This window comes from Pavona decussata, unplaced genomic scaffold (assembly GCF_977016875.1).
Source record: "Pavona decussata unplaced genomic scaffold, jaPavDecu1.1 SCAFFOLD_64, whole genome shotgun sequence".
Classification (NCBI taxonomy): domain Eukaryota; kingdom Metazoa; phylum Cnidaria; class Anthozoa; order Scleractinia; family Agariciidae; genus Pavona; species Pavona decussata.
Window position 1 is genome coordinate 3,812,550 of NW_028145484.1, and position 12,048 is coordinate 3,824,597.

The 12,048-nt window shown below is 38.9% G+C and overlaps 1 protein-coding gene across 2 annotated transcripts in view; it reads right to left on the minus strand.

Annotated features, from left to right (window-relative positions):
• Positions 1-11,767, minus strand: part of LOC146478541 (RNA polymerase II-associated protein 1-like) — a 28,502-nt gene extending 16,735 nt beyond the window's left edge. Inside the window, exons 1-9 of one of the 2 annotated variants that reach the window (XM_085112097.1) lie at positions 11,294-11,767; positions 10,891-10,982; positions 9,935-9,986; positions 9,349-9,389; positions 8,579-8,671; positions 7,600-7,945; positions 6,546-6,904; positions 5,693-5,896; positions 882-1,049 (exon numbers count right to left, since the gene is read on the minus strand). In XM_085112097.1, the coding sequence (XP_084968223.1) occupies positions 882-1,049; positions 5,693-5,896; positions 6,546-6,904; positions 7,600-7,945; positions 8,579-8,671; positions 9,349-9,389; positions 9,935-9,986; positions 10,891-10,982; positions 11,294-11,483 (1,545 nt within the window). In that variant the 5' untranslated portion in view covers positions 11,484-11,767. The remainder of the gene's footprint in view (positions 1-881; positions 1,050-5,692; positions 5,897-6,545; positions 6,905-7,599; positions 7,946-8,578; positions 8,672-9,348; positions 9,390-9,934; positions 9,987-10,890; positions 10,983-11,293) is intronic. The other variant, XM_085112098.1, reaches the window with a different exon arrangement.
• Positions 11,768-12,048: the final 281 nt, after the last annotated feature.

The following is a 12,048-nucleotide window of genomic DNA, read 5'->3' on the forward strand; positions in this document are numbered from 1 at the left end:
GTAATTAGAGTCTTGTATTGTTAGTAGACAAGTGTAAGTAACCAGTAAGCACTGTATTGTTGGTAGAATACTGTATTGTCCAGTGATGTATTTAGCCCGTAATGTAAGTAAAGTAAGTAATGTGTTTTTGCAAATAAATGGTTATTAAAAAAAAAAACAAAAAAACAAAAAAAAAAAATTGCCATTTGTACCAGAGCTGTCCAGCACATTTGCTTGCCTATCAAAAAGCTTGGAAGTTTGCATTGGTTGATAAAGAGAGGTGAAAACCTGAGTACCCAGAAACCTTTTAGAGCAAGAATGAAACTCAACCCACATAAGACAGAGTTAAGAGTCAAACCCAGGCAATATTGGTAGGAAGCAAGTGCTTCTAAATACAAAGAGATTTAACTACCTACACTGTATCTACCTTGCCACTTGAGGAAGTACAGTGGTGTAGTGTGTCGGACTTTCAATTGAAAGGATCAAAGGGTCGGTAGTTTGATGCTAGGTTGATCACTTCAATGCTCTGCTATTTCCTTTGACAAAAAACTTTGCTTCACATCCTCTCTCTTCTCTTCTCACCCAGGTGTGCGGGTGACATATTGCGGGAAGGGGAGGGGAGGTAACCCTGTGATGGACAGCATCCCATCTAGGTGGGGTAGCTACTTTCCTAGTTACTTCATGCTACAGAAACTGGGTTGAGCTCGAGCTGCATGGGCCACTCCGGCTCTAACTTGCGATCAAGTGTTCGTTTTTTTCAGGAGACTGCGAAAGTGTGGCAGCACGAGAGTGGAAGAAAAAGAGCGCTCCTTTTTTCTTCCCTTCTCCAAACTGCCGTCTGAAAAAGAAAAAAAGAACGTCTGATCGCAGGTCACTCCGGCTCGTAGTGTAACTTTACCTACCTTGTCACTAGGTACAACAAGGACAGCAGCAAATCCCTGGATAGCAACTGCCACCACTGCTTCAGAGGTGTCATCTAACGCCCACCGCAAAAGAAAAAGGACTCCTGCATCAAGAAGTACTGACAGTATATCATCACTGAGATGCCCTTGAAATGCACCCAGCTGATCCTAAACAAAACAATGGTGCACATTTTCAAAAAAAAAAAAAAATCATTGAAAACCTATCTTTACTATATTAAATCCTCTACAAGTTGTATCAATGGGAGTTTGGATGCCTAAGTTTTAAATTCTGTTTGTTGATAAATAAATTCTTCCTCTCAATAAGGTGTCAAAAATTGAAGGGATTTTGCATAAAATGAGCATTTTAACTCAAAACAGAGACCATGCAAGCAACTAAGTTCTGTACAATTATTTAACTGCTCAAATTTATTACACCACTAAATGAACAAACCATTTACAGGCTGTGTACATGCATTCACCAAATTGAATGTAACATCATACATACTTATAATCATCAATTCATGATTTTTCGTGAAAAACCAAATCATCATAGAAAATGACTGAGGCCCTGTTTCCATGACTGGCCAACAAAAAGAGGGTGTTGATCTTCCAACCACTAGCTGTTCTCTGTCTCTAACATTTGTAATTACCCATTTTGTGAGGCTCGATTTCCACAGCTCACTCGGGTCTGGGCTTTCCTCCACGAGAGAGCGGGAAAGGAAAGCCCGGACCCGACTGAGCGGCAGAAATCAAGCCAACCATTTTGTGTCTTCTACTACTTTTCATGTGGAGGGGGTGACAGAGTGAGTGGGGGTTACTGAAGGCTATGATGTTCTGAGATAGTAAAAACCCGCCAGTAAGTGGATTTTAAGAACTTGTTAGGCTAAAATTTCTAATTTAGACACCCTTTGATAAGAACCTGTTAAGCCTTAAATCTAAATCAGGTTCTTATTCTATAGTAAAATAAAATAAGCTCTCAGGCACAGGAAAATGCCAACATTTCATATCCTCTGATTAGTTATAGTAAATCTTAAAATACTTGACTTATTCAGGTGAAACAATTAAATACTACTGTGTAACAACACTGTATCAGTTGAGACTGGACTGTTCATAGTGCCATGTTGTTTCCACACTGTACTGGAGAGTACATGTACATGTACAGTTCAGCTCACAGATAAGCGAACCAAAATATGAGTGTAAAATGCATATAATACACATATACGAATAGAAACAAGAAGACGCCAGAAGGCGTTTACGCGGGATGTGTTGGTTTAAGTAAGAATTATGTTGAATGGCATTGGGAGGTTGAGTAATGTATCAAAAACAAATGTGTGCAGGAGAGGCGGAGATGTTCAGTACTATAACTGTAAAAGATATAAAAAGAAAGAAGACATGGTCAGAATAAAGTGAGCGTGAAGACCTTTAATAAAAGGTGCTGTTGCAGAGACAATATTACTGTGGTAAATGACCCTTTCCGGGTGAAATTGGCGTGGTGTGTGTGTCCGGACCGTTCACGAGATGAATTTACCATGGAAAATATCTGTTCTGGTTACAACTCCATGACTGCTTTAAAAAATCTCTACATAATTATTTACAACCTCTGCACATATACACAACTGTGAAAGGTGTATTTGAATGTGCCTTGTAAAAGAATTAAAAACAACTCTTTCGTTGTATCAATTCACATGGTATTTACAGGTAGGGCTAGACAAATCTGATATTTTATGTTGAGACGATATAGAAACATAGCTAATAATTACTTCAGAGAAAAAAAGGCTTCAGAGATGGCCTTCTGTGAGACTTCCTTTTCCACACCAAACGTCACAAACATCTAAAATTTCTTTTGGAAAGGTACAACCCTTGAAGTTCAAAAACAAATTCAGTTTAAAAATATGCTAAACTGACACAGCATGGTGGTGACTCTACTGACATGTGCGCTCTTACTATCATGACATTTAAGTTGTTTAATAAATCAAATTATGCATGTCTTTATACCTCAGCATTTTTGTCAACTCCATATAGAAATTTTTAAAATTATTAAGAACAAGATAATTTCAAACATAATTACATCCATTTTGAAATCACTGGTGATCCTTGGAATCTGATTGGTCCAAAATGGTGCAATTTATTCCCAAATTGCACCATTTTTTGCTCTAAATCGCATCCTTTCTTTAGCCCATCAAAATGGAAATGAAGTAACACAAATAGAATATTAACATTGACAATGATACTCTGTGATTTCAAAATGGATGTAATTAAGTGGTAATTGAACTTCGTGTCGTGCAATTTTGGTCTGAAATCATACTTGTGATTTCAAATCAAACTCGCGCTGCGCGCTCGTTTGATTTTGAAATCACGCGTATGATTTCAGACCAAATTGCACTCCACTCAGTTCAATTACCAATATTAATTCCATGTTATTGTCTGTTCAACAAACTTATTAGGGCCACTTCAATGGTAAGGATTTCCAGTTAAATAAAAACACAGGGGAGTTTGAGGGAGGCTGACACACAAGAATGCTGGAACCTAGGAACGTGAGGTTTGGTGTTGGGTTTATGTTCAACACAACATCAAATTATACACGTATAACCAAATGGCAACACCAGCACTTGCAACCAAAATTAGATGACTGTTAATTTCTTTGTTTTTAAATGAATCAGACTTCTGAGATTGAGTTCTACCCATAAAACACCTTCCTGAATTGGGCTTTTGATGAGAAAATCAAAGTGTTTAAGTGTTAATGGTTTGAGGCTAGGTCTGTCCCTGAAGTGTTGAAAATTCACTACAGCATTGACTCTCTCTACCCAGGTGCATTGGAACTGGCAAAAAAATGCTGGGTATAACTGCAATGGACTCATTGTTGAAAAATTTTGCGGTGAAATTTTGTTGTTAGAAGGTCACCTTTGAGGATTTATAAAAAAAAGCAACTACCTTAGTGTTCTTGGATTTATGGTTCAACAATATTAATTTCTCTAAATAAATTGCATTCAAATGATGAGATTACAAAAACATTTCCATTAAATGTTATTAGACTTATATAATATTCATTTTCATATTTATAAGAAGTTATAAGGCATACACAAAAGATTTTGATGTGTTTGTGTTCTGTATCGAGTTTTATAATCTCAAGTTTAAGAGCTAATCCATTCCCCGTGTCCCTGAGCAAAAAAGATTTGGTTCCCACTTTGCAACGATGACTGCAGTCTGCTTAAAACTTCCAACACGATGAATAATAAAGTTTGGGGGTTATGTCCACTAGGCTAGAGGTTAAGTTTTAGACACTTTGCCCCATGTATTCAATTTCTCTTTCACTGATACACTTGAGTAAACCCCCCCCCCCCCCCCTCCACCTCCAGCTATGTTTGAAACGAAACTATAAAAATTCCTTGGGTTCATAAATTGGTGTGTCCTTGTTGTTTTCATAAGAAGTCTGAGTGGCCACTTGTAAACTTCTCACTTCTTTGAATTTTTCACCTGAAAAATAACGGTTTCAAAATAAAAGATCTAGTGGGCATTGCTGTGTTTGAGGGGAAGTTTTCAAAGGCCTATGTTTCAGCTTTTTCCTTTCATAAACAAATGAAAACATTATACAATTCTTATATTAAACTAAGCAAAAGGGCAGGACCTTGACTTGTAAATCATAAGTTGCATGGAACTAAGTAACTTATTTTCCAGTGTTGGTTCTGAACATTACAACGTATTAAGGAAATAAGCTAAAGGGCTTGTTGAATTTACATAAAAAGCAAAAAACTGGCTTTATTGGATGCAAGGGTAGTAAATTAGAAACCTATCTACCTTGGATGAGCCAAAAAAAAAAAAAAAAGAAAATGTCAGTTCCTAAGCAATTATTAAGCTTCTAGTATGAATTAAAAACAAGCCATTAAATGACACTGAAGCTAATGTTAGCTAATTACTGATTTGCTTTTTCCCCAGCAATCAAACGATTTCTGCGTGTATCCCTCGCCTCTTAGAAACTCGATGAAAACCTGCCGGTCACTTTTAGAAAATCATTCTTACTTAAACAAACTCAAACTGATCTAACTTAAAGGTGCGCATATACAGCTTAATTAAAACAATTGAAGTTACCTTTCCTCCTCGATTGATAGAGCCACGGCTGAATTTTCTCAGTCCTTTATAGATACGGTCAATCATCATTTACTTCTGTTGCAATATTTACGTACGACCAAAAAAAATTCCTCCAGCCCAGTATGTATGCTTGTGCTCGCAATACATCGAGGCCGATTTCGCGGAAGAAAAGCGAACAGTTCTGCCAAAAAAGTTTCCTTGCGCTTAAAAAAACATCCTTGCCATTATTTCCGCCATCGTCAGTAAAGAATACGCATGAACAAGAAATCCTTATTTCAGCCGCCATGTTTGTTTACAATGTTTTCGTTGGCGCGTGCAATCCAACCTGACTTGCACGTGATTCGAAGTTGCAGCCAATAAAAATCACCCAATTCTTTCGGGAAGGGCACGGGATACGGGAAAGTTAAAAAAACAAGGCAATTTTTGACTCCCAAGACGACGAAAGGAATGCGGTCCCGAATTTAAGATGCTGGCTGACTACGTCATCCCGCGTAATAATAACCTGGGCCCAGTTGCTCGAAGCATGGTTAGCGCTAACCCAGGTTAAATACCATGACAACTTATAGGTTTTAATACCTCTTAACCAATGGTTAGCACTAACCATGCCTCGATATAGCCCACATTTCTGTTAAGCACCATTTATATATTAAGAACCCAGGTGTTGAGGCTAACTTGGAAAAATACCGGTTCTTACTAATGGGTTTTTACTGTACTCGACCTCTTACCTGTCTTATGATCCTGGCCAAGACTTGCAGAGCAAACACTCGCTGCTGTAAAAAACTGCTTCTTGCTAAAACAAACAACTCCTCCAGGGTATAACCAGGAGAGTTTGGATCATCACCATGGTGATGAAGGCCCAGGTACTCTGGAATGTTATCAGTCTGGGAGACTAAATTACCATCAAAGTCAAAGCGAGCTTGATTACCTTGCTGCAAAAGTAACAGAAAAAAATACAAAATGACTTCCCCAGACATGCTAATGAAATCTGTAACAACATTGGTGCATTTTCCACAATTTAAACTCATCAACTATAGATGAGTTTGAGAGATGGTGCCTAAAAGGTTGGTGGAGATGGGCAGCAATAAGGTAGGGGGAAGGAGGTATCCATAGCAGCCCTGCAAACAGCCATCACCAAAGGCACTGTCACACTGAACACAGTCATGATCAGTGGAATACTTACCAAAGGGAGGGCGGAGAGTGAAAAAAGCTTGAAAATTAGGCTAAATAACCTTACTCACAGGCCAGCAAGCAAGCGAATGCAAAGCAAACCATGAGGCGTCCCCAGCAGAGAGCTTGAAGGTCACCCCAGAGCCACGTAGAGAGGTGACCGCTGGCAGGTACTATCTCAATTTTAACCTTGCCTAAATTACATTTAGCCACATTTCAACAAAAACTGACCTTCTACCATTGTGCCTAAAAGCTGGCCATCCAGTTAAAATACTAGAATGCTGACAACCATGCCACTGTGCATCCCTAGCAATAATTTATTGGCACAAGGAGAAGAGCTTATTACTAGATAACCAGAACAAACTAGACAATGAAGGCTAAATAAGTATCATTGATTATTATTTTCAATACCTTCCTGTCCACAGCACTGGGCGATGGACAATCTTTCATCCATTCCAGTTTTTCTGTTTCAACTGTACCCATGTGAAGCCATTTGCTGGATACCTTTAGATCTCCGATTGTTATACAGCCATCTGACTCTTCTTGCTGTTCTTGTGCCATCATTTTTTGCTGATTTTCCTGAGTAATTATTTGGACGTCCTCACTGAAATGAACATGTTTGTCTACATGGCTTGATTCTTTTTCATTTGTGCAGCTTGTAATGTTGCTATGGCAATCACCATTGTTTCCATCCAAGGTCGTACCTGTATCCATTGACTCACTTGTAGTCTTCTTTTGCCGCGATGTCAAAAAAGCAATAAGACTGGGATCTGAAGGAAACGAACACTGCATACAATCAATTTAACAGAAAAAAAATGGGAATTTCAGTGGCTTCCACAGAGTGGCTCTTTTATTCACTGTTTCCAGGTAAAATTGGAATTTCGGAATGTTGTTTTCTGTGAAGGGAGGAAAACCGAAGTACCCAGAAGAAAACCCTCCGAGCAGGGACGACAACAAAACAACAAACTCAACCTGGGCACATAAGGCGTCAACATCAGGAAACGAACCCAGGCCAGATTGGTGATGAGAGGCGAGTGCTCTCACCACTGCGTCATCCCTGTTCCGCCTAAAGGTAAACTGGATAAAATACTGCATGACAATATTTATTGTGCTTTTGGAAACACATTCTTTATGTTTTCTAATAGTATAAAAGAAACAAATTATGAAATGAAATTAATATAATTGTTGATGGCTGCATTGAACACTTCAGTGAGATGACCTGCCCCAGTTGCAATATCTTACATTGTTGGTAGAGAGATAAAAAAAACAAGCAACAGAACAATGCTCCCAACCCTAAAAAAATGCAGCTGCAGGTTATCAGGGTTCAGAGAAAACAGAGCTTTTGAAGGGAGCAGGTCTGCTGACTTTAGTATCACAATTCTTACTAGCTATAGGTTGATGGATATTAGCCCTAAAACACAAACTTAAGTTGAACTTTTGTTAAATTCTACATTCATCTGCTTACCCAGTGAGGACTTAATCCTGGCTTGCTCCTCCAGTATTTCATCCTGTGTCATGGATTCCAGCATAGCTAAGTTCTCACTGTGTATTTCTTCAACAGCTCTGTTAGAAAGCATTTTGTCACCTTCACATCCCAACAACCCCTTACCAGATATAACAGACGATCTTGGAAACTGAGCTGTTGTATTTGAAGCCAATTGGACAGCCTTGCTAATTTCTGTTGATAGCTGTAAATTATTAATTTTTTTCTCTGGGACACCAAATGTAACACTTCCTGATGCAGCAAATTGTTGAGCAAATAGACTCTTTCTACCTTCTGAGTTGTTCCCTTTGGATGAGGAAGCCTTCTGCTGATAAGAACAAATGTATTGTAAGTTCCTATAAATGGCATATTAAACCAAATATTTACACTCAACTTTCGTTTTTCAGGTGCAAGCACTTGTCATTTTCATTCAATATTTTTTCCTTTTAATTCGTATCACCAAATTTGTAAAAGATTCATAATAATAAAACTTTTAATGAACTAGCTTTTTTGTTCTGTAACTGGGAAAGTGATGGTCATGTTTCTCATGTGTAGTTCCAGAAATTATCCATACTCCCCCCACGTAAGGTCTTTTGTTTTGCACCCCCCTCCCCCCAGGAAATTCCAGTTTAGGTTCATACTTTGCTTCTAAAATTTTGGCTAGTAAGATCCCCCTCCCCCTAGGAATTTCTGATGACCTTCCATGGGGTAGGTATATTTTTTCTGGAACTGTACATTTTCAAATTTATGGACGTTGCTGAAACTTGTGAAAAAAAAAAAACTCAAGCTTGATTTCCGCTGCTCTTGGGTACAAGACCTCTTCTCTAAAAAATGTCCAAAAGGGGCTTGTTTAACTGAATACATGTAGCTGTTGGTTATAAACCAAGACCTTCCCCACCCATGCATAAGAAACTTTAAAGTTTTAAGGGTGGAACAAACTTTTGGAGACCAAAAACTCCACCTGTTGGTCAATATTTCCACGATGAAGAGCCACTGGAAAACCTCTCAAAGACACTTTGGGAGCCATAACACTGCTGCACTGAATGTCTCTCTCCTAGAACATTAACACCAAATGGAAACTGTTATTTCAAATCCACGTTCTGTTGTGACTATTTTATGAGAACATTTTGCACTCATTTTGCCACTGAGTTAACCGAACCAAGACACAGTGGCAAAATGAGTACACATGCTCCGCAGATTTGTGATTCAAGCAAGAATCAATTATGAATACAGTACTCCACTTCAATCGTCAAATTCACACCTGTTATCACAATATTTTTTTTGGTGAATAAGATATGTGATGGAGGAAGTTCAAAGGAACCTTTCCTGTAAGCGGCAACCTTATCTATTTTTATTTGGACTTATCCCCGCGAAATGAAAACAAACAATGGGAATTTTAAAAATGCTGTCATTTCCCCGCGTAAGATTGCTCACACGTGACGAGCATGCGCGCTCATTTTGCCACTGTGTCCCGAACCAACCAACCAAGTGAAAACCCCAACCATCGCTATAACACGTTCATTGCGCATGCACGCATTCACAAGTTAAAAATAGAGAAAAAAGTAGATCGAAATCTGCCAATCACAGCCTATGAACCCAGTTGATCCAATGTCTTTGTTTTCTAAAAGGTCCACTAAAACTGATTGACAGCAGTGAATCTTGGTTGAATTTTGAATTTCAGAGGCCACATATTATTGAAAGACACAGTAAGGTTAGGGCAGTTGCACTTACCTTAATTTGAGAAAGCACTGAAGTCACATGTCTGTCATGAACTGAAAAACAATGAAACTTAAGTCAGTCCAAATAAATGGTATATGTTTACATTATTGTTGAATTTTAAAATGGTATCTTTTATTCAAGACTAGCACCCCTGCTATCACATTAGTATTTAACAGAGAAACGAACTTTAAGGGATTAAGTGGTCAAAACTACTATACTCAAATAGGACCCACCAAACCACAAAATACATGTAAATGGTGGTCTAGCTCTACCTGCACCCCCCTTTCCTCAACCTCAAAAGATGGGGGTCTTTAAATATGCATAGCCAACCTCTATCCTGCAATGAGATTCAAACCTCACTTGTGCTTGTTTATCTAGCAATGCTGACTCTTGCTAGCTGAATATTTCTGTGTCAACTCCATTTTTAAAGCCAATAAAGTTTTATCAATGTTCATGAGATAGATGGTGTCTTCAATAACCTCCCTACCTCAGACAAGGTGCTACTGAGGTCCTCTTTGAACAAACTTGCTTTGAACAGTTCCCTAAGACATCCAAGATCTCTTCTTATCAACAAAGCACAATGTAAAAGTTAACTTACTGTCGAGTAGTTCTGCACAGTCCATGGCCTCTCCAGCATCTTGTTCTTCTTTCTTAGTTTAAAGAAGACAAAGGTATTGTCAAAACTTACATACAATTTATACATCATCATCATCTCATCATCATCATCATTTCTTTGTCTTATTAAATAAAAAGAAATCATTTAATTTACAATCATGGCGAGGAGACCTCAAGAAACCACCAGGCTTATATAAGAGAAGCCACCTCGGTTGTAATTAATAAATAGAAAATATAGAGTGCTGCGTAATTGCGGCTTGGTCAATTCGTGATTTTATATAGCAGGGTCCAGACTAGTTAGACCTATACAATTGCATCCAGCTGAAGTTTTGAAAAGGTGACTGATAAGAACTCAAGCATTTTTTGCAAAAAGACACCAAAACACAGACATTTTTTTCCCGAAGAAGGTCCAGAATAATAAGAAAGAGAGAAGAAAGAAGAGGAAGGAGAGAGGAAAGGGAAAAATACCACACAACTTTCAATATTACCATATGCATATTAACTACTTTGGAGTTTTGAACAACAAAATCTGATTTGCACCGCACTCTCATACAAGCATGACTTGAGCGAGCAATATGTTTTGAATGTGGCTAAATAATTAATTTAGGCAAAGTTAAACAATGCAGTCAGCGGTTTTTCTCCTTAGTGTACATAACCTATGAGGGGAATCTGATCTGTGGCTGATTAATGGGGCTGATCAGCATTTCTCACATTTGCATTTGCTTTGCTTGAGCTGATCTTGATGGATCATTTACGAATCTTTGCAGATTCTGGCTTCTTTCTAAGCCACCACAATTTTTTTTAATTTAAATCCCCAAACTTTGTTTTTCTATCAAGTCATTCTGAACCCTGCGCGCTTGAACCTGCATTCCTGACCGCATGTCAGTGATGTATTGAATACATTATTCGGTTCTGTTAGAGTACATTGCTGCCACCTACATGGGCATTTTGACGTCTTGTTCTAAACTTTGACTTCTTTCTTGGTGGGAAACCAGGCTCTGATAGGCTCGATGGCTGCACAGTTGGAAGTCCTTTTTGCAAAATTATATTTTCAGCACAACATTAGTTTAATAATAGCAAAGGTTGTATCTCATTGGACGTAAGTAAATGGAGCCTACTGGTAGTTGGGTCTTTCTTGGGGGTGGGGTGGGGGCTCTATTTCGGTCATTTGGGGGGAAGGGGGTTGGAGAGTGGGCTGATGATGGGGGTTGACACAAAAGAAAACAAAAATATCCAGACGTTGCCATCTTTGAGAACGAGATCATAACAACCAAGTTTTTTCTCAATTAAATTTAGGAAGGTACGAAAATCGAATGGAATGTTAACTTAACGAAACTCTTACCACCTAAAGTTACAACGTCTCTTTCCACTTGAGGTCCACATGACGAGACGCGCTTGTCTCCAGAGCGCGTTTCTCCTTCTTTGTTTGAACGAACGACGGTTGCTGATGGATTTAAACGACCTGCAAGGAACTCCTCTTGATGACGAAGCAGATCACTTTCTGTGTCTTCCGATCCGGGCCTAGAAAACATCTGGAATCCTTGAAAGACAGCGCGAGAAAAGCGCGAAAGTTTTGACGAAATTTGAGTAGCTTGGTAACCTCGCAGAAACTAGGAAGAGCGGGAGTGGTCCCGAAGTGTTTTATCACCTGCCGTCGTTTCGCCACAGGACACCCACACAAGGAAAAGCCTCGTATTATTCCCATACATTTCCTCTAAATTCAAAATACAAACGGTAACACCCACACCGTTTGTGCGGACTCCTTGTGGTTTCGCCGGAGACTCTTTTATCTTTGCTTCGAAGCAAAAGTCGCTCCTAAAACGTTAGCCTCCCTCGCAGACGCTCTTTTGGCTCGTCACGCAATCTTTCTGGGGAGGAAAGATTACCCAAGGAAAGATTGCATGACGAGCCAGAAGGTTGTATAAAGCTTGATGTAGCATAATGCAGTTCCAGAGTTTTGATTGGTTTAGCCGCGGGTATATTTGTGATAATTTGTGATATTTATTAAAAGTGATTCTTTAGAGACATTTAAGGACGGTGCCTACTATTGTTACTGCGCATACGTTCTGCGCATCGCGATATACTCGGGTTTCCTAT